Source organism: Pezoporus occidentalis, unplaced genomic scaffold, assembly GCF_034315485.1.
Source record: "Pezoporus occidentalis ecotype Australia unplaced genomic scaffold, CSIRO_AGI_Poc_V1 ctg37, whole genome shotgun sequence".
NCBI lineage: Eukaryota > Metazoa > Chordata > Aves > Psittaciformes > Psittacidae > Pezoporus > Pezoporus occidentalis.
In genome coordinates, this window is record NW_026915691.1 from 5775267 (window position 1) to 5797939 (window position 22673).

The 22673-nt window shown below is 41.7% G+C and overlaps 2 protein-coding genes across 2 annotated transcripts in view; one reads left to right on the forward strand and one right to left on the reverse strand.

Annotated features, from left to right (window-relative positions):
- The window catches only part of LOC134170311 (uncharacterized), a 34666-nt gene that overhangs the window by 4610 nt on the left and 7383 nt on the right, over positions 1 to 22673 (forward strand). The window contains exons 2-5 of the mRNA XM_062631631.1: positions 13815 to 14803; positions 20971 to 21022; positions 21123 to 21225; positions 22466 to 22629. Of these exons, the coding sequence (XP_062487615.1) occupies positions 13815 to 14803; positions 20971 to 21022; positions 21123 to 21225; positions 22466 to 22629 (1308 nt within the window). The remainder of the gene's footprint in view (positions 1 to 13814; positions 14804 to 20970; positions 21023 to 21122; positions 21226 to 22465; positions 22630 to 22673) is intronic.
- The window catches only part of CHFR (checkpoint with forkhead and ring finger domains), a 57481-nt gene continuing 35396 nt past the window's right edge, over positions 589 to 22673 (reverse strand). Inside the window, exons 22-24 of the mRNA XM_062631512.1 lie at positions 17632 to 17745; positions 11277 to 11403; positions 589 to 3905 (exon numbers count right to left, since the gene is read on the reverse strand). The gene's annotated coding sequence lies outside the window, so the exon portion shown is untranslated. The remainder of the gene's footprint in view (positions 3906 to 11276; positions 11404 to 17631; positions 17746 to 22673) is intronic.

Sequence of the window (22673 nt, forward strand, 5' to 3'; positions counted from 1 at the left end):
ACTGGGCAATGATTTGTAACTTTTTTTTTAATTCTCTGTCTGGCCAGAATGTTGTAAATCTGGCGCTCACTTGTTAGCTTCACGCTAAGCAGCAATAATGTCCACAGTGTTTTAGTCCTGATAATTCTAATTACTGAAGCACTGAAGAAGCTGAAAGCTGAGAAGATGGACAAGGCTGGCCTCGGGTCCTGCCCAGCACATGGGACTCTCTCTTTGTACCCCTGAACCATAATTCTCTTGTTTGCCAAGGGCAGCAATGGAAGCAACAGCCAAGGTAAGAGAAGTAAGGCAGTGGCAGAAGATTTCTGGAACAATGTTGGTAATCTTTATGCAGAAGAAGCTAAAAGAGTGCAGAACCGCTAGAGTTGACAACCACCCTTGGGATGAAAATGCTGAAGTCATATTTGTTTCTTTACTATCTAAGTAGGCTGAAGCAAACAATCCTGTTGCACTGGTTTAAAAAGATCCAGCAAACAAGCTTTCCTGTGGTAACCAGGAAATTACTATTCTTCCCACCTGCTTCTTTGCATGACAGATGAGGAATGGTGGTAAAAGGTTCAAGCCTCTTTATTCCTGCCTTTCTTCTTAAAAATAGAGAACTTGTGATGTGTTTGGTACCAGAGAATGACTACCCAGCAGTAGTGTAGCTAGATCAGATATGGTATAGCAACCCATTCCATTACACACTATTATTATGACAAGGTCAGTCTATTCAGACCAGATATCTCAGGTCTATAAATAACAATAAATGATAAATATTAAACTTGGTGTTTAGATAATTCCTTGAGTGTGGAAAGTACTAAGTAGGAAAATAATCCTCTTCTACTTGTACAAATTGCCAGCAAGAGGAAGGCAGAACAGGGACAGGGCACTATGGGGTCTTGCAATAATATGTGGAACAATTATACAGAAGTAGGGAAAAGCCTTAATGGCAGCCTTAGTTCTCAGACTCAATGGCAAGAACCTTCTAATTCCTCTTACAGGTTCTCAGGAGCAAATGGCCTTATGGTTCATTTTGAATATCCTCACTCATGAAATTGGCAATGAAAAGGAGGTTCCTTTTTAGAGAGGAAAAAAGGCTAATTTGCCTATATTTTCTTTCTAGAATTCTTGAGGCCTTACTGGAGTGCACAGAAGTCATCTGGGACTTCAGGAGAATATAAATCAGGCCATAAGTACTGCTGGCTTGGTTTAGTAATGACGTACATTGAGTACAACATCTGTATTTGGGTTTGGGTGGAGTCCTTTCATGGTAGAAGAGTTGGTAATACTTTTACAGCACCTTTCATCAGAGGATTTCAGAGTTTCACAAATATCTAATTAAAGAAACTATGAAATTATGTGAAATCCTTAGTCCTGGGGGAGTACAGGCAGTACCATTATGCTTCAATATAAAGCAGGGGTGGGTGGTGTTCAAAGTGGCAAAACAAAAGCAAATTTGCCAAATGCAAGCCATAACCTGCTGTGCTATCTCATTTTCATCTAGTATTTCATTCTTCTCATTTCTTTATATTAGCAGCCAGGTTGCAACATCAAACCAGCTAAACAAAATGGGCTGGTACAAACCTCCATTCAGACCTACTGTCAGCTCTGAAGAAGGGAGTTTTGGAATTTCACTGATCTTTTACTGATCTGTTTCCACAGTGTTTCATTATTGTGTTGAGGAGTAGCAGGACCATAGTAGGACTCAGGTGCCAAGAATGCCAATAAGGACAGCTTCCTGAATGCAGGAGATCTGGGATGAAATGCCTTTCAAAGTCCAACCTGATCCAGATCCCAGATAGCTCAGCCTTTCCAAGGAGGGTGTGCCTGCTCTGTACTGTACTTCATTTGGGATTAGCAACAGGGGATTGAATCCACTTGTTCTACTTAACTCTAGCCCTCCCCTGGTCTTGCTTAGTAAATATTTCACTGTTTTGAATTAATTTTCTCTAAGTTTTTATTAAAGGATTTTTTTTTTCTGGATTTGACTTAAAATTTGGAGCCTTTACTGTTAGAATGGGGGTTTGACGCCCAGGCTGCCCATCCCTTTGTCCTTCTATCTGTGTTATAGATCTGCATGGGTGGGCAGTTCAGGTGAATCCAAGACCTCACTATTTGAATACAAGGGCCCCAAGGAATTGTTCATCAAGACTAACTTTAAATGCAAGCTTAGCAGGCTGAACACTTTGATTTGCCTCTAAAATCAACAGTAACTTATTACAGGTTTCCTGGTTGAAACTTGAATGGGGAAGAAGAAAGGATGTCTGCAAAGCACATTTATTTGGAAAAATAAACTGCTCACTGGTTAGGGCCCTATAACAACAAACCCAGTGCTTAGTTTTACCTCTGGCTGCAGTATCTGTAATACTTTTTTCTGCTTTCTCCCACACCCTCCCTGCTGTGCCCTCATGGTCTCTCCTTATGTGTAGGCAGTAAAGTAAGATTTACAAGCATTCTGCTCTCTGAAATCCTGGCAAAGGTGGAGTCTTGGAAATTTCCCTTTGCAGAGTGCACAAGAGGAGAGGATCCTGGAACGAGGTGGGGAAAAGTGCTGCTGTTTGTATACCATCCAAAACTAAGGATGTGCATCCAGGCCTTAACAGACCTCTGTATGCCCAGCCTCAGCCATAGCAATGGCTTATTTAGGAGCTAAGTTAAAAATATTGCATGAAAGGGAGAGGGTTTTTCTTTGCTTGCCATTTAAGGATCACTATCCATGTCTTCTGCATAAGCCCTCTCACCTGCTAGTAACATTTAGTGAAACAACAACCCAGTTCCTAAAGAGTTGCAGCAACAACTCCACAGTATGCTAGTGGCAATAAGGAATATTTGCAGGTTTTGGCTTTCACGTGTGGAGTGCTTCCTTCTCCATATGTTTCTACAATAGACTTCCAACATGTGAAATATCTGAAGTGTCTGGATGAAACAATAGGGTCATGCAGCTGGAGCACAAACAGCTCTCTTTTATTTGCAAGGCCAGTTTACACATATATGTGGTTTTTGTTTGTTTTTAAAGATCCAAATTTATTTCCTGGGAAGTAGCCAGCAGACTTTGCATGGGATCGCCTTTCAGTTCCCTTTTCTTCTGTTTCTGGTACTTTCTAAACAAAACAAAGTGGTTTCGGGCACCTAAGCTGCATATGGATTTCATTATTTAAATTTCTCCCACTTCTCTGGGAGGTTATATATATATAAACTTAATTTGGGAACACTAGTTTTACAGATTCCTGTGAACAGACATGACTTGCTCAATGGACTTTTATACTGAACTCTACAAGCAAACTTTTACTGCAGTGCTTTGTTTTGTTATATTATTTCATCTGGTTACCAAGAAGTTCAAAGAGTCTGACCATGTTTTCTACTCTTTAATTTGAGCTGCTTTAGCCTGTTCGATTTATAGAAAATGAAAACCAGATTGATCTTCCGGAAACTTCCTCATCACCCCTGTTAGTTCTCACCAACCCTATCGTTTACTGTTAATTTCTTCTATGCTGTGTTGTGTACACTTCGTTAATGAGAACTTGCTCTAGTAGGAAAAAAAAAAAAGACCTATGTTGACCTATTAAAACCCTGAAGCAAATGGCCATGGCATCTTGAACTCTTCATTACACTGCCTTACTTTTATTTAGTATGGTCCCATCATATTCACGATTATTTGCCTGAGGAGACACTCTAAATGATGGCTTTGTTTCTCTTTCTAAAGCTTTACATTTTTTTGTATGTTTGAATGAGGGTATTTGCTGAAGAAAACAAAACCACCAAACAACAAAACTTCAAACTCTAGAATAGGGATAGCAGCTTTGTATAGATGTAGGATCATATCTGATCTGGCAACTTGCCTCTGTGTTGGGAGAGTCTCTGTCTGTTGCATGTCCAGTCACAAGAGTTAGCACTTGGGTTTTTTCTCCCCTGCAAGGATTAGTCTGAAAAGACCACAAGAAAAGCTGGTTGTTGATGTGAATTCTAGCACTCCCTGGTGGGTGTTATCTAAGCTATTGTATGTTTTCTTAGCCATAAAAGATAATGCTGGGTTGAAAGAGAAAACTCAGTGTTCAGACTGCTCTCATAATGACATGTCTCACTTGCATTTGTTGCACGAACATAGCATGATAAATTTATGAGATACTAGTGACAGGTTTCTGCTTAATGTAGTTCTACTTTATGAGTGTAATAGTTATAGCCCCCAAGGGAACATTGCACAGTTAAGTGGGTCTTTCCAAGAACTGGATTTGCATGTTTAGATGGATTTTTCATAGGAAAACAATCTAGCTTTTGTCCCTTTCAGAACAAAATGAGAAGAGGAAATTAATATTGCAATGTGGGTCTGCAGTGAAGGATGAAGAAGACTTCAGAATAAGACCTGGCACCTAGTTTCTAGTAAAATCACCTGGATATAAATATATCAGTGAAATTAAAGAAAAAATTGGAAATGTCCTATGCCTTGGCCTAGGTCTCTTTGAGAGCATTTCTGTCTGTATTTGATGCTCCTACCAATATTTTATCCCCTTCATAAGCGTGTCTTCTACTTGCCAATTGCTGAATAATCGGTGAATGCCAGGGTTACTCCTATGGTGGTAAGTTCAACCTGGGAAATTGTCAGGTAGCAAATACACCCATAGACTACCAGGCTGCTGCCAAGCCCAGAGAAAAACTATTTATCATATTAATTTCTAGCCTGAAAAATCTAAATCAAAGAAAGAACTGGGTAAGTAGAGAGAACTCTACTTAGACAGAATTACATAGCTGTAACTTGCAAGACACCTTGTAGGTGACTCCAACTCATTCTTAATTAAAGAACTGAAAGAGGAGAACTAAAACTTCTGCCTATTTATGATATGGGGGAAAAGAGCAAGAATGTTTCATTGTCTTTCCAGCATCCTGAGATTTCAGCTATGAGCCTTTAGGGAGCTGAGTTAGCCAGTAAGCCTCCTAAAATCCCACCCTGGCTGACAGGGGGAGTTACCCTTTCAGAGGGCCATTAAGACCATCTCTAACTCGTGCTCTCAATTTCTCTCTGCAGGAGAGAGGCAAGCCAAATTAGCCAGCAAAGCCCCATACCCAGAGCTGGGTCATCTTCATTATTTGCCTTACATAGGAATCTTACATCAGTTACTCTGGCCTAATAAGGATAAACTGGTTTTCTCACCTGAGTGTCCCAAAACCAGCATAGCATTAGGCTGTCTTTCCCCTGGTTGCTCTGAACGCAAGTACAAAATGTCAAGGTACAATGTATGCCCACACTGCATATACTGCTGATCATCCTATGGAAAGCTGTGCTGTTCCATGGATGATTGTTCAGAAAACAGCCGCTATTTGTGTCTCTGGGAACAAGCATTTTTTTGTAAGGAGAAAAAGGCATTGCATCTCTGGAGTTAAATGAGGTCTGTTGTTCTCCACAGAAACTGGAGTGCGTCGCTGTGCCTGGTGGTTGTTGGAGCACCCGGGTTTGTTTTTATGTGATTTTCCTTTTCCCCACCTCCTGTTCTCTGAGAGGATCAAGGAGGAGGGATAGATGGTGACCTCATGGTGCAATTATGCAATCTGCTTGAGGCCAGGTATCAAAATACACTGCAGCTGTGAAGCTGGGACCTTGCGGTAGCTGGGGGGCCAGGGCCTCTCAGCTCTAATGAGATCGCTGACCTTCTCCTGCCACTTCTTCTGCGGCTGCTTTGATTCACAGAGATTTGTTGTGGCAATGGCCTGCCTAACGGTTTGGCAAGCTGCTGTAGGAACTGCTGTGTCTATGGGCAGGCACTAGGAGCTGGCCTCGGAGACCCAGAGCAGGTGAGGGTATCCTGAACCCTGCCAGCCTCCTCCCATCCCGACAGAGCCTATTTAGCGTCTTCCAAAGGTATGCAAACATTACCACCCTCCCTGATCATTCTTTGTTCCTAAGTGAGGAGATCTGTTCTCTGTTGAAATAAAGCAGCGCCTTCCAAGCAATCCTGTTGTGACGCTTGAGCTCAGGGCTCAGCTGCAGCAAAGTCACATATGGGAAGAATAAGAGAAAATAGCATGCCTACAGTCTGAGGCATATTTGGGCCTCCAAGTCTCGTTCAGATTTTGCATTCTTTGCTTTAATTGCTGCACTGAATTCCTGCTTCCCTGCTCTACTCTTCTACCAATATTTTCCTTGTTTCCTGCAGCAACAGGCTTTCATAGTATCCTCCCCTTCCTACCTGCAGATTTATTCCCTTCAAATGTCCCACTAAAACCAACATAAATCTTGCTGATAGGTGTGAAAACAGGGCCCTGTGAAGCTGTCTGATGTATGCCAAGAAGCAATGTAAGTCAGAATATATAATACAAGAGAAAATGGGATTCTCAGAGTGGAAATGTCACATCCATAATCACTTTTATGTGGTGGAACTGCCGCTACCCCCCACTGAAATATCAGAGCATCTGTTAAAAAATGCAGTTTTGGTTTTACTTAAATCCAGCAGGTTGCACTCACTTCAAGAAATATTAGACCCTTGTTTAAAAACATGAGTGCAACTGCTCTGTTGCCGTAAATGTGTTAAAAGCAAATGTATGCTCGGCTCAGTTTCAGAGTCCCACAACTGGACCCTATTCAGTGCTTGTTTATGTGAATTTGCTCAAGGAGCAAAGAGTGAATATAAAGTGTGTGTGCAGGTACATGGGTTTGTGTTGAGGGAGGGTTACTGGGAGGTCAAGGGAGATCTCGCAGCAAAGAAGATACTCTCATGATTGATGAGAACTCTCGTATATCATTCTCAAATAGATCACAGTTAAGGACTGGAAAAAGGAAACAGGGAAAACGCTCTCCTAATAACTAAGCAAAGTACTGGCAAGTTTTGTTACACTCTGTCAATCTCATGTTTTTATCTACTTCTGCCAGGTCTGCTACCTTCAATCATTCAGAGATACTTGAAGAGGTGCCCTAAAATGGGATGAGAGAGTCTCCTTTTGCTGTTGTCTCATGCTTTAAACAGCCAAGGCAATTTGGCAGAGGGGGAAATGGGAATTCCAAGGCACTTCCAGGAACTCTTGTACTGCTAGGTAGAAAAATAGGTTAGATGTGCGACTGCTGTATCTAGTTCATGCTAATGAAAGAAAATAAACCTTGCATGCAAAGATGAGCTGAAAATGCAAAATTAAGTAGAGCACTAATTTTATAAAGTTTCTATTTAACTTTGTCCTCTACTTGGAAAAAGTCCTACCAGCTTTGATCTCTAGATCAGTCAGCTAGTGAAGTAAATGTGGTCACTTCTTCAACTAATAGGCTGGAGTTTTATATCTTACTCTTGGGATAATCTTTCCTCAGATCCTGTATTTGATGAGCATCCAAAAAGCTCAGACTTCCCTAACTTGGAAATACTGTGAGAGAACTTGGAGCTTTCACTGGGAACCACAAGAATTGTGTTTCTGGTAGCTTTGCAGCTAGTTGCAGCCACGTCAGCAAGTAAAGACTTGTCTTGGTTTTCCTCCCTAAACTGGGATTGTAGAATGACCACTTTCCCTTTTTCCTTCTTGTTTTCTTTTTAAAACCCTAAGTTTAACATCTTCTCTCTGCTCTGGCTGAAAGTTTGGGCCACTTCAGATTTCATCTCAGGTGGTTGGCTCTATTCAAATGTCCTCATGAGTCTAAGTAATCTTTATCTCAGAATGAGCCTCCTGTCTTTGGAGGTAAGATGGGGGAAGTAACTGAGATACTGTACCTCACCCCACATGTTTAGAGCAATTGCAAAGATGTTGATGGAGACAGAGCTTTAAAGAGGTACCCAGGGCAGAATAAAATGTGAAGGAGCTGGTGAGGTAGTTTCAAAGCATTGCCAATTCTTTGGGAGAAACACACATGTGTGTGCATGTGTGCACATAAGACGTTTTAGATTTTGGAAAGGTGAGGGATGTAAATAAAACTTGCTGGATTTTCACCCCACTACAGTGAGCTCAAATGGCTAAATTTAGTCATCCAGACTGAACAATCTTGGATTCTCACAATGCATCCAGAAACTAACTGCCTACCTCTGTGGCTGCTGTTGAACCAGCTGTAGGCTAACAAGATAAGGTTACTATAGAACTGCCATAGACTGTTTGCAGTCCTGTTCTGGCAACAGGCAGTTGCAGTGGATTTTGTATTTTACATGAAGCAAAAAACTGTATGTGGGTTTGGAGTAGAAAAGGGTTCTCCCTTTTCTACTCCAAAAAATAATAAGTAAAGGATCATTTATGTGTGTGTGTGGGGGATACTGTACAGGAAGAGACAAAACAAAATAATTCTTTGGTCAAAAGTACAGGATCATAACTAACTGTTTTCACTTCAAAGGGCCTAATGTCTGCATAAATGGCTTTTATGCTTACTTTCACTCATTACTCTAGCATTAAATCTAGTACATATCTTCAAGCAGAGACCAAAAGGAAGCCTTTAACTTGGATAAGGGGATAATACCCATCTGTTCCTGAAAAAGCTAATAAATGCAGTACCTCTTAAATGTTCAGTTTGGAGTATAGTGGATTATTCATTCCCTGTCATTTCTAAAAAGAAGTGGAAGTGACATTTTTAAGTTTGCCTGAAACTGGAAATCCATGTGAGAAATGTACAGAAGCTGAGAAGGACAAAATAGGTTATGATCTTTGCACACCGTTTCCTTGCAAGCCTGCAACTGGGTATCATTATGAAGTGTGTGGCTTGGCCCCTGATGGTGTCTTGGAAATGCAGTGGCTTAGTTCCAGTTTCCTCTGCTGAGGCTTTCATTCTGACTCGGGGTACATACCAAGAGAACTTGCCATTTCCTGGGCGAGTACATTATATAAGAAAATAAACTACACTGGACAGGTCACAAGCCAGAGAATCTGAGATTGTACTCACAGGGGAATGACAAACATCAAGACAGGATGCCTTCTTTCATCTTCCTTGAAATAAATACACTTTAAAAATAAACAGTCTTTGGGATGCAAGACAGCATCCTCCAGGATGCTGCAAAGAGCTGCTTCTTGTAACCAGTATTAACATGAATAAAGAAAATTCACTACTTCACATTTTTGAGCCTCAACAAAAACTGAATACAAATGGACTGAGGGTTTCCCTAGCCAGGACCTTGCATCACTTTGTTTCCACTTCTCTTCAGCAGGACTTATGTCTTTACAAGCTAAACCACATAGCCATATCACCTTCTCTTAGCAGGTACACATCCCAGCATCCTCTCCACATTCCCTCTGGGCTCCCTGCATCATCTCATGCCAGAAGCAGTTCTTTCTTAGAGGCAGGACAGAGAAACTTAAGAAACTGAGCCTTGCTTGACTGCTTCTAGTGATTCAGGCAGAGGCTGGTACCCATCACTGAAGAGTGCTTGTGGGCCAGCTCAAGGCTGCCACAAATTGCCATTCATGGCTTTTTGCAAGACCCTCCTAGAGGCTTTGAGTATGGCTTTGCTCCGGTGGAAGCAGCCAGGAAGGGTCTCTTGGCTTTCATATAGGGTGCTGCAAGAACTTGTCCTGTCCTGGCAAAATTAAGAGCTTGCTTATGTGCATGCCTCTGATTTAGCTCATCTGGTGCCTTCTTCAGCAGTAATTGTGATTAAAGAAAATGTGCTAATTAAATTATTCTTGTAGTGAGTGGGATTCTATTAGAATGTGTTGGTTCCCTGACGAAATTCCTACTGGAATAATGCAGAGGGGCTCCAGGAATACATTTGTAGATGTTGTGCGAATGAAGAACAGAGTTGAGGGTTATGTTACTCAGATGATGATGATTACTCTTTCTTGTGCTTGATTGGGCTGCATAATAAACTCCCATCTGGCCAAAATAATTATTTTCTCCCTTTCCTGCATGGGAATTGTGGTTTTTACAAGTGCCACCTGCTTCTTGACAGCTCTACACACACAGGTGTATAGGGCCCAGTTTGAAGAAATAACATCCTGGCTTTGTGCTGCACCTCTACCTATCAAGGGTTTGCTCGCATCTTTGAGAGATGGTGCTCCTCAGGAAGCAGACACTGATGCTTGTGGTGAGATTTCTGAACAATGGCTTGCAGTCACTTGTGGCCACATCTATTCCAACCCAGCATAGCTTTATGCTTAAGAAAAACTCCCAGGCTCTCTACAACTGCATTACACATGGTTTTATTGCAAACCTACACTTCAGAGAACAGCAGAGCATTCATCCTACCACTGACAGAATCACCTATGAGGCCCTACACAAGGTCCTTCTTGTACTCCTTAGCCCTGTGTTTCCTGGTGCAGAGGCTTTATTACTCCTTAAATATATGTATCTTAATTAAGTAGCTCAAAGCTGGTGCCAGTATTAACTACTCGTTTCTACAGAGTCTGAATGTCAGCACAGGAGGAGGTAAATGCATGACAATAGGGCATTTTTTAGTAACCGGCATAGATTTAAGCTTCCGAGTGGGCTGTGTAGTGTGAAAAGGGGAAATGCAACATCTTGGCATGTTCTGAAATATCCGACTATTGAGTTTCTGGCCAACAAGCTATAGCTGAGATTTGAGTACTTCTCTGGAACCTGCGAAATGCTGTTCCCCAGTTATCCTAACTCAGAAGACAGGTAGGGTATGTCTGACCATAGTAGGCAGGAGGTTCATCTCAACACAGCGGTTTCAAACATTTGGGACTCCCAGACAGAATGTGAAGTACTGAAAAGCAGATGAACAGGACTGGTAATCTGTTTCACCCTGCTCATAACTAACCTAATTGGTGTGGGCATATATCATGTTGTTTTTAAAAAGCACAACAACCTGTCATTTACAAAGATTAAAAGTGTGCCAAATTTTCTGCGTGCCTCTGTCAAGAGCCCACTAATCTATAACTTGCTGCAGAAAGGAACATCTGTATCTAATTGATGAAACTCAGCCTTCATAATGCATTATTCAAATGAACAGTTTTGTCAGTAATTCAGTTGTGGATTATAAATTAATCAGAAAACTTCCCCCCCCCTCGGACCTATCTTGCATTTTCTGTCCCTTGTGGGTTTTTTTCCTGGTGTCAGAGCAAGTCTTGAAGCTTTTCAGTCTCCCAAGCCATAACAAATGTATAATTCCTCCACTGCTGTGACCTTTCAGCCATACTGCACAGATCCCCTCCTGCCCAGATGATGCAGAATACCTGTTGGGATTCAGCTAGATACTGCAGCCAACTGCTGGCTACATGGCTCGTAGGGGAACAAGAGGCATTTGAGTCTGAACCTGAGACTCCTTGGATATATAGAGAGTCTGCAAGATATTTCTTTCCAAATGATGACATATTCAAGTGAAAATGAAGGCAGGAAAGGGAGCCTATCCTGAGAGCGGGGGCAAGGGATTTATGGAGGGTGCGCTTACCCATTCAGCACTTTGGTGATTAATCCCACATGATCCACTGAGCTGATGGATGCTGCTTTTGGGTGTTAACAAAGTCTTCTGGTAGTAGAGGTGGAGCTGTGAACACCTCCAAGTGCCTTCTCAGTGTCTGAAAAAAGGCAACTAGATCAGTTCACATATTCCTCAAAATAAAACCTCAACCCTCGATCACTGCTAATTTAAGGGGGTTTGGGCCAATCTGTAATCCTCCCACATCCAGGAGTACCACCCTGCAATAGCAGCAGTTCTGGTGCACATTCTGGCTCCAAAACTGGGTACATATTTTAGTTGAAAAGTTAGGCATTATTTACTGTTTCTTGCTATACAAATATCTTATTTAAATGTGAGCTCAAAAGACTATCATGGGACAAAGATAATTCTGCACTGATATTCCAGAACAAAGGCAAGTCTGTGTCCCTGCCTGTGGCAGAAGAGTTGGAACTCGATGATCTTTAAGGTCCCTTACAACCCAAACCATTTTGTGCTTCTGTGAAGTCTGCACTGATATTAGAATCATAGAATAGTTAGGGTTGGAAAGGACCTTAACATCATCTAGTTCCAACCCCCCTGCCATGGGCAGGGACACCTCCCACTAAACTATATTCCCTATATTCTGAGATATAGGGAAGGAATATGAGAGAAATCACAGTAAAGCCCTCTTTCCTTCTTCCTAGTATAGGAGCAATCCTCCTGCTGAGGGAAGAGGAGCATACTCACTGCAAACCAGATAGTTTTTAGCAAAATCCAAGGGACAACAAATGTAACTAATTCTGATGTGAATTAGCAAATGGATCTAAATTGACATAAAATTTTGCTATTTTCACCTGGATTTTTATCATGAATTAGCTAATTCAGACTAAACTTAAAAATTTTACATCCTAGGGAACAGATCAGTAAATTTATATTAATTTATTTTGGTATTACATGCTGTGGAACTTCTAAGGCATTAGATTGAGAATAATATGTATTTGGCACATGAATACAGTTTCTTTTCCGCTTGAGACCTCACGACATAGTCCAGCCCAGGTGCCTTAAATGTGAAGCCTGTAGTTTATTCCACTATAATTAACATAAGCTTTGATTTAAATTATACTTTTAAAACTCAAAGATTGTATTTCAAGTTGAATATAGAATACAATTTCCACCCATGTTGATGGTTTTGTCCTTTTTTACTGTCATCCACCCTGAAATAACACAGAATATGAACAGCACCTGCTGGAAAAAAAAGGTCATGCCTTGCAGAACAGGTCTGGCTTTTTCTTTTCATTTAAAGGATTTAAGGACTTTTAACCTTTGGCATTACATTTTATTTTTTTTCCCTTTCCATTTCAATATGAGCCAAGGGGAGGGACTAAGAGAAGAAAAAAAAATCTGGAGTATTTTGATCCTTGTGGCTTTATATGGACTTCATAAGCTTTGTCTGTTCTACTGCCAAGCTTCCTTTGTGTTTAAATAGATAACAGACCAAGATGACAAATCATTTCCAATAAAACCCCCCCACCAAACCCAAAGCATTCCCTTTCTTTTCCAATTAATGCTTGTAAAACCATGTTCCAAGACAAGGCTTGTGACCTAAGTACTTCTGATTTCTTTTTCCTCATTTCAAAACCAATTGCCCAGGGTGCAGATGGGGAACTGTGTTCTCCAAATTTATGGAAGAGTCTTGAAAAAAAAACTCTTAGAGTGTCTCTGGGAGAAGGTAGTTGTAAATATGATGTGTGAAAGCAGCCATATGTACCTTTAGAGAAGAAGCAGCATGGTAGTTAGTGCCACCATTTGTGGACTTCCTTCCTCTTTGGAGTCCACAGACTATTTATGGAGAAAGAAGAAATAGCAAATGTCACATCGGATTATTGCTGTGTTACATAAACTGCACGTTGATTGCTATTTTACTAGTGAAAACTGGTATCTGCTATCACTATTTTGATTTGCATCAAAACCACCCAGATTTTATTGCTTACTGAAGTAAATAAGGCTGAATTTGAAACAGAAGGTGAGTTGGATGTATGAATCATGGGTAATCATCAACCCAAGGGTCTGGGTTTTTAACATTAAAGAAATGGTTTTGTAATGAAAATAACAGAGTTCAGGATGCTATGGTGACACAGTTTTTCTTTACCTTCTCAAGATTTTTATCACACAACCAGCTTTTAGGGCAACAAATCTCTGTGGTCAAAAAGTTGTATGCTAGCCAGCAGCAGAAATGGATGCTACTATGATCAGTAATAGAAAGTGATTATAATGTGAATTACTCATCTGGGTTATATTTCTGTGGAGGTTGATCATTCAGTATACACTTCCATAGTCTCTAGGAGTGGCTTTCCATACAAGACCTATTAGATTAATGCTCCAAATGGGAAAGTAGAAAATAGACTTGTACAAGCTTACTGAATTCCTCTTTCTTGAGGATATCTTATACGAGTCCCTGAAGGGAAAGAACAGAACCTTCAGTAGGTCTAGCAGACTGCATTCTGGATACGATCTCTGGCAAGATGTAAGCTTATTTGTTTTCTTTCCCAGGTGTATTATTCCTGTGGTGCAGTGGTGGAATCGATGGAAAGAGGCCTGATTTTATCACCAGGTTTTCCAAACAACTACTACCCAGGGACACACTGTGTTTGGCAGTTTTTCATTCCCATGAGAACCCATCTTATCTTGGAAATTTTTGACTTTGACATTTTTGAGAGCTCTAGTGAAACTCCAACCCCCTGGGATGGCTTTTCAGCCCCCGCTAAAACAGGAAACAGAGACATTCCTTCTCTTGAGGAAAACCTGGACTTTGATCTCCATACTACAAAACCATCCCTCCAGACCTGGATGTCAAAGGTGGCTCAGAATCTGAGCAGCACAGGAGATCAGCCAAAGGACTTTCCTAGTCACCTGGATGACCTTCCAGGGACAACCTCAAAAAAAGATGAAGCCAAACAAGCATCTGAAGAAAACCAGTCGAAGCAGATGAAGGAACCTAAAGCAATTACCAAGGCTCAAACAGAAGAACTGCCATTCCCTGTGGCTGGCAGTGCCACAATGCAGAAGCAAAATACCAGTGGCCTGGAAACAGATTTGAAGGAGAAAATCTTGCTGGCCCACCTAGCTGCTAGTGAGGGAGCTGAAGTTACAGTAGAGAGCCAGACTTTTCCCACAACAGAATTGCCTGTGGAAGTATCCTCCAGCCCACAGTCAGCAGTGGACATATGTCCCCATGATGTACTATATGTTTCTGATCTCATCACATTTTCCTCTCGCTTCTGTGGACCAAATTCACCTTTAAACAAGACTATGGTCTTTGGTTCATCTCTGGAAATGGTTGAGGTTATCATGGAACTGATCACTACCACAGACCGAGGCCGAGGCTTTGCAATGCTCTTTGAATACAAGAACATCACCGAACCCAACACTGTAGATGCTGTGAGGCAGGGGAGAAAGGAAAATATGATGATGCTGGCAATTGTAACAGGGATTGCCTTCTTTGCACTTGCTTTGCTCTTTGCACTCTGCATAACTTGCAGGTAAGATGATGAATATCTGAGCCTTTGAAGCATGTGATATTATCCATTAAGGAAAAAGACCAGAAAACAATGTTTTGTTTCCTTTGCTCTGCTAATGCTTGCTGTCCTTTAGACGTAGTAGTGTGTGGATACAGTGGAGATCAATGCCAGTCACTACTCCTGCCCTAGGTGCTTTAGTTTCCTTTGCTAGTTCTACAACTTCTGTGCCTCAAATTTATTTTATTTCTCCTCTACAAATACCTGAAGGGTGCTGACTTTCTTGGGCATTATTTTGTTTCAGTGGCAGTGCTGCCTCTGAACCTCAGTTCTGGGACACTAACAAATACAGAACAAAGATCATTCTTCCTCTAGTCTCCTGAGCAGGCTGACCTGACAGCCACAGCATCTTCTCACAGCGATTCCAGTTTGCCTCTAACCATCACTAATGCTCTGCAGAAAGGTACACAATAACAAAAGTATTGCCACTTAGAATTAAGATTTACAGTACTTTCCAGTCTGTAGCATGTTTTATCCAAAAGACTGCACAGACATTTTAATTGCAATACACTTCATGTGTTAAGCAGTCATCTGCACAACCTTTGACTACTGAAGGGCTGAGTGCCATACTGCAGTACCTGTCATTGTCCCCCAAATGTCATCTGAAATGACATGGTCAAGTGAGCTGATGGTCAGGCTGAGCTACTGATTTTCACATACTGATGCTAACTAGTTAAATGGCTAAAACAAGCCAGTGACAAAAACATCCCTTTCCAGTCAGTTGCTTTCATTTTATATGTTTCTTTTCCTTAGATTGCTCAGGAGAAAGCTTCTCTACCTCAGTATATGTTTGCATTTTTCCAACAAACTTCCTAGTGAAAACATTTTTGTAGAAACAGTGATTTTTTTTTTTTTTTCCCTTCCAACAAATTCAAACCAGAGCCCAAGCTCCCCAGGTTTTTGTCAGAATAAACATATTTCAAACATTTTGACTTCAATGAAAACATCAGGTAGACTGATACAAGTACTGTTCCTTACAGGGGCTCCACTGTGGTGGACTGGGTATTAGTAATAGCACTCATTTCCCAGTGGCAGCATGCAACTCATCTGTCTTCACTCTTCCTGCATCCCCTGCCTCATCTATTGTGCATCCTCCCACTCAAAAGGTGTCAGGATTTCCCAGCCACTCCTAGTCCTTGAGGTTAGCTTGATAGAGGAATTTTGCTTTCCTTGTCCTTTTGGAGGCTGCTTTTGTAGCTCTTGCTGAATAAATATAAAATGTAGGCCATTATACTGGGTATAAGAGGATGTGGGCAAGGTGGTGAGGCTTAAATATACTCTCTCTTGCTGCATATAGAAATTCCTGCTTTCAGAGTCTGAGCTTTTCATAGTTGTAAGAGTTAAAACTTGCATATGTTACATCTAACTAACCTTTTTCCTTTTGAAAGAACTTGCAGAACATTAATTTAGACCACAATTTTTTGCTAGCTCTAAAGGAAAACGTCTGGTGGAAAATGTCTTCCAGAAACCAAACACTTCATTTTTATACCCTTTCCAATCTTCAAAAGAGAAACATGCTCCCTTCACCATGGCAGCAGTCTGGGCTGATCCACATGTTGAGCTGGCTGTTCTTGCTCCATTACCCCTATTTAATTTCACTGTAACTATCCATGAAGTAGAGTATTATTCAAACCAAGAAGTACACTGGCAATCTGAGATTTTACTGGCTGAACTTTACTCTCTGTAGCCTCTTTGGAAAGTCAGGCCATGCTGCTCACATGCACAATTTGGCTTTTTGCTTGTCAGATGTTTACAAAAGTAATACTCTGCTCTCGCTGACCAACAGAGAAGAACTGAATGCATTTTTTCTCCTCATACAAATGTTTGTATGTTCTGGTCACTGCAAATACATCCTGCTGGGGTCCTATGCTGCAGGACCAGGATAAGACTCACTTTTTACGCTGGCATTTATGCTTTTTCATTGCTCTATGTCTCTTGTTTTAAAAGGAAGGTACACCTCAGTCAGCTCTTGACTGTATATAGAATAGACTATCCCTAGTCCTTTATCTTCTTGAAAGACCATTTACTATCCCAGCTGCCTATATTGCCTCCATGCTATTCCAAGGAGGCCTTCATAACAATACTTTATTTCTCATCAAACTTAAAGTATTTAAGCAAGATATGACACATGTGGAAGTGGTGCCATGACCTGTGCTGAGTGATCTCACTTGTACTGCACTGGAAGAGTTGTCTTTTACCCTTTACTGTGCTAACTGCTTCAAGGATCTCGGTCCCTTCCCCAGAACTGCTGGCACTGGTCAGAGCTCACCTATACTTCCCAGCTGTGGGTTTTTAATGCAGCTTGAAATAAGATGACAGAGGCTGTTAAGCACATCTAAACTTTTTTTTTAGTTTGAGACCACGAAGCTCTATTTGATGCTTCTTGCCCTAAATAGGGCTTGAAATCAGGTGTCAAATGCATATTAGCCACAGTGTCTCCTCACTGCAGAAGAGGTCAGAATGGCAAGGGGTGGGCTGAGAGGAGAAATGAAAATACTTTAACAATGCAGCATGCTCAGAAATGGGACCACATCTCTGAGGCATGGTAATGCTTGTCCTGGCTGGAGCATGACATTGCAAAGGGTGCTAATAGTAACCTTAAGGCTTTTGGCCTTGCAAACTTACCTTCCACTTTCTTTTCTCTTTGTTCTTTACTTGTTCCTCAGGTACCAGGTTTAGCTGTATTCCCCCCCCCCCCCCCCCCATTTCTATATGCTGCTCTTGCTAGGCTAAAAGTAGCAGGCTCTGCCTTGCCAGGGGTAGAAATGGCCCGGGATGGGCTTGGCACCTACCGCCAATCCAATGCACCAAGTCGTCAGCAGTGTCTGCTCAGGCTCATTGCATTCAGCCAGGGCAAAGCTCTCTGGGGAAACTCCAAGTCTCTGCCACACTGCAGCTTTTGTTTGCTGTTTGGGGAGGGAATGAAAGCTTCAGTTGTTAGTTGGCCAATAATTCTAATTACTTTTGGCCAAGAGGCCTGGCTCGAGTAATGGGGTAATTTTTACTTTCTTTCCCAAGCCCCAAGAACAACAGACATGTCCACCTTATTTAATTTTAATCCTGTCCAATGCAGTCAGACTTTTGCTTGATGGTTGCAACTCATGGATTGCAACTGCATTTTACATCTGCATAGCCTGCCAATGACCTGTTTCCAATTACACCCCCCCGCAGCTATTTCAAGTCATCATGCACTGCCATCTCGTTCCATGCAAGCTACCCTGCCAATCACTGCATGCAGCCTCACCATTACCTGGGGCTAAAATTCTGCTTCGTCATATAATGCCTTCTTAGAGAATCCTCATCACTCCTGCGCTAAAACCAGGCCCTTCTTCTGCCATCCTCATGTTAGGCACAACCCAAAACTTGCTCCCTGCCTATCTTAGCTGCATCCTCCATTTCTGTCCCTCTACACAATTACAAATTCTTCTAAATGATGGAAACTGGTGTATTCGCATGTTGTCTGTTTTATATCTATGAGCTGAACACTGCTCTGACTTACCGGCTTAAACCAGATGGGCTTAAACCACAATTGCCAATCTCCCTGGCAAGGTACTGCAGCGTGCCATGAGAGGTTTAGTCCAATAAGAATGAGCTGGAGAATGAGCTAAAGAAAGACTAAGACCCCAGTCCTGCAAACTAATGTATCTTGGTAGGTTCTATAGCAGCAGCTCTGAATAGAAGAAAAAAAAACAACCCATCTCAAGTTTCCACCTAAACTGTTGGCTGAATCTAGAGACTCTTACCCTTTGTATGTTTTGTAAACAGTAAATCACATAGTTCAGTGGAAATCAAACACAATACCCAAAGTGTGATGAGGAAAAAAAAGTTAAAATGGGGACATTTCAGCTAGTTATCATGTTCTAATCCTAACGAAATGTTGGGGAGAACAGGACTCTTCTTTCTCTTATTCTCCCTTAACCTACCATATTCACATAGAAAACATCTTTGCCAGAGATACCTTACCATCCCTTTGGTTTATGCTGCTGCACTGTGGATTTCAAGGTAGTTACGGTGCCTGATTAATATTGTAGAGCACATTTATAAAGAATGGCAAGGAGAGGCACCAAATAGATCTAAGGTATTTCAGTTTCTTAATGCAGAACTTGCCCTGTCTATCCACAGTTTATCATAGCTGCCAGTTTCTGAGCCAATTTAAAATAGATATTTCATCCTTTCAGCTTTGTCCCTGAGAATATGAATATTTTCTAAATGGGACAGCTGCATAGAAGGATCTAAGGAACACATTTTTATTTGTATTTTTGAGAACTTGAACATTTTGTTTGTTAAGTCATGCTAAAAGTTCAAATAGCAAACCCAGAAGTGAGACCATCCAGATAACTAAAACGTCTGGGTTGCCAATGCCTGATGTTCAGTGAGGAAGAAATATGTGCCAAGTTGTGTTTTCTTAGAGGAGAACATTTCCTTTGTGCTCTTTAATCCCTAGGTGGGAATATTTTAACAAATTTGCTTGTAACATGCAAGTTATTTGAAACAAGAATATTTCAAAGGAATAGATTTGATTAAATTTTTGTCATGGGTTTTGGCAGGAAAGAGCTGGGAGGAGGGGAAGTAATTAAAAAAAATGAATGCAATGTGAAGAAAGCAGGGAATTACATGTAGTTCTCCTACCATCTACCTGAATGCCTTGACCACCACATTATTTCATTGTTCTGGGGCATGTTTTGCCAGGTCACTCCTGCTGGCATGGTTCTGGTGTGCACCTGAGGAATATTTACATAATATTTTATAATATATATATTTTTATATATATTAAATATATATATATTAAATTATATATAATATTATTACATAAACATTTTCCACCCTGAAGTATTTTCTACTTGGTTTTATCTTGCTTGATAAGGCAACACCACTCCTACTTCGAAGCCTTCCCTGCTCCCACTTCCTAAATCTGTCTGTTAAGGAAGATCCTTCCCTGCCTTAGCCCCAGGTTCCTGCAAACCCAACACCTGGCTGATGCCATTGTGACTCCTGGAGTAACAGCTATCCATCTGATCTCTTTTGGATTAAATTCTCAAGTGCCAACTCTCTCTTCTCTTTTTCTGTAGTCTTCTCTGATTCACTGGAACAGTGCTGGGGGTGCGTCACATTTTGTTTTCCTCCCTCAATTCACTTGTCACTCAATAAGCATTTTTAAGAGATCCAGTGAAGGAACGAAACACACCATGCCCGAGATGAAGCAGACACCAGCTCCTGTCCAGCCTCATCAGGTGGCCTTTGAGCCCCTATTCTTAAAAAAAATCAGTAAGAATATGGTTACCAAAACCTTGAAATCATGCAACCAAAAAAAGCTTTCATGGAGAAGATTAAATGCCTTGAAGCAAATCAACCCTCCGAACAAGAGCAAAAATGCCAGCCAGCAGCACAGATAGTAGGGAAAACTGTACCATGGGCCACATTCTATCTGTTCAGCACCTTAATGCTCCCATGTGCGTCTGTACTGCCCCATGGAGAACTGCTATACACAAAGACAAAATACACTTGCTTCAGTCATAATGGTGTTCATTACCGCCAGCCTTTCTTTGTGACGAAAAAGTAGCTGTTTCATAACCTCAGTTTTAGTAAAAACATGGAAAAAATGGTTAAGAACGTGCCTCCCTCCAGCCAAGAGGCATACTTACCCAGTAATCATCTGCCATAGTGCTGTCTTTTAATAAAATGTTCATACACATGCACAACATCTGATGCTTTCTGCTTGCTAGATATAATCCAGCACACAATATTGACTATGCAGATGAAATATTCTGTCTAACAGACAGACCAAAGGCAGGATTTCAGTCCTGCTATTTAGTTACTGGTATGAAAGAGCAGCTGACTGGGGGGATCCTGGCAGGACTTGGCAGAGGTCTGAACTGCTTCTGCTTTTGCAGTGATTCTGGGTAGATGATGAGAGGTCCTTCTCTTTTTCAGCTGACTTTCCACTACATGAATATATCATTTTCTCCCCTGGCCTACAGGCCTTGGTGTCCTGAGTTTTGGATGCTCCTGTAGGCAGGAGAGCTCGTAAGTTGCTAGGTCCCCATCACAAGATGAGCACAGGTGAGACCTTCTCTTCTGTGCATCTTTAACTTACTTCTGGGCTTGTTGTTGTTTCTGTCTCTTCTTTTCAGACAGAGAATGTGCCCCAAAAGGAGCTCATCCAACACATGCAGTGACCAGGAGGTTAGTGCTAATGCCTTCAGCAATTTCTGTTTCTCTTTTTCATATTGGCTGTTGCACTGTTTATCTGACAATGTTTACTGGGGCATGTTCTGAGTTGTAGAACAGGATCCAGAACTCCACTGTTGATATCAATGAGCTCCAGCTGGTGGTGCCAAGCCTGGAGAATGAAAACAACAACCACTCTGTGAGCCAGGAGCAGGCGGGTAAGTGCGGGGCATCCATGGGAGCAGGTCAGTGCACCCCGTAGCCCTGGCCAGTTAATCAGATCATTTCTTCCTTGCAGTCCTCCTTGCTGTCTTGCCCATGCACAGCTGGAGAGCCACTTCGCAGCAGAAAGCCTTTGTTGTGGAAGCTATCTCTTGCTGCTCTCCCCCCTCACTGGTAGGGTAATTCCCCTGGCAAGGAGCACGCACAAGCAGAGCTCCAGACGCTGCCAACAAAAGCTGTCATAGCACATGGCATTGTAGAGACACTGGGTTAGCAGAGCAAATATGTCAGGTTCAGGCTGCTACAAGCAACTTATAAAGATCCATAAATTACAGAAGAATTTCACCTGCCATGTGCCTAACCTTGTCCAGAAAGGATGAGGTTTACAATGCTTAGATTGGCTTTGGTCAACTTTGACTCCCGGAGCTAGTCTTTTCTGAAGGACTTTATGGATGACAGTGCTTTAGGTGACATTTAGCTCACAGTGTGTTTCTAAAACAAGAAGGCTCCAGCCAAGCTGCAGATAATGTTACTTGCTGCAGTTTTGAGTCACCACACATAAATTGCACCACTGGTGAAGGCCAACAGGGAGCTTCTTCATGTTATGTTGCTACACACCATCAGTTTCCCACTAAACCATCAATCAACCATTATATACACACAAGGATATCTTCATAAAAAGCTAATTCTGTGCTCCCAACCACTACAGTTTCCAATCTCCTTCTTTGGAAAAGTCATTGATGACATTGTGGCCAGAGTTCTCCTAACATGGACCAGATATAGATGTACAGGCCTTAAGGATACATGCAGACAGACACCCCTGTGGTAGTCCCTAGAGCATAATGCTGCTCCTGTAGGAACAGGATCACTAGGGTTTAAGCAAAAAGCATAGCTCCTAATATTAACAGGGATGAGTAAATACAAATAAAGAATGAGTTAAGCAAATCTGCAAGTTTCTGATACCCAGCACAACCTTGAGTATTTAGTATAAGGGATTTTAGTTTTGGTTTGTCTTTATTAGAAAGCAGACGCAAGGGTGTTCTTCCCCTTTTGTTTTTAAGGGCTTGCAGTTTCAGGAGAGCAAACTGTTGGCTTGAATTTTATTCTGGCAGGTGAGACAGGCAGCCAAAGCCTGCTCTAGCTTGTCTGGGGAAGGAGGAAGGGTTTGTCATGGAGGAGTTGGGAACAGATGTTTTGGACTCTCACAAGCAGTTGTTACTGATCTTATTTTCTCAGTCACTTCCTGCATAGGCAGCACAGAACGGTCTCCTCAGGACACTGACCCAGATGTGCCCTCCTCCATATCTGCAGTGACCACCGAGACTGGGAGCGATGAAGTGTTTATTATTTCTGCTGGACCTGGCACTAGCGGGCTGAGCTTTACCACCTACAGAGTACAGGTAGGAATGTTCTCTGGCATCTCTAACAAGCCACGGGATGCCCC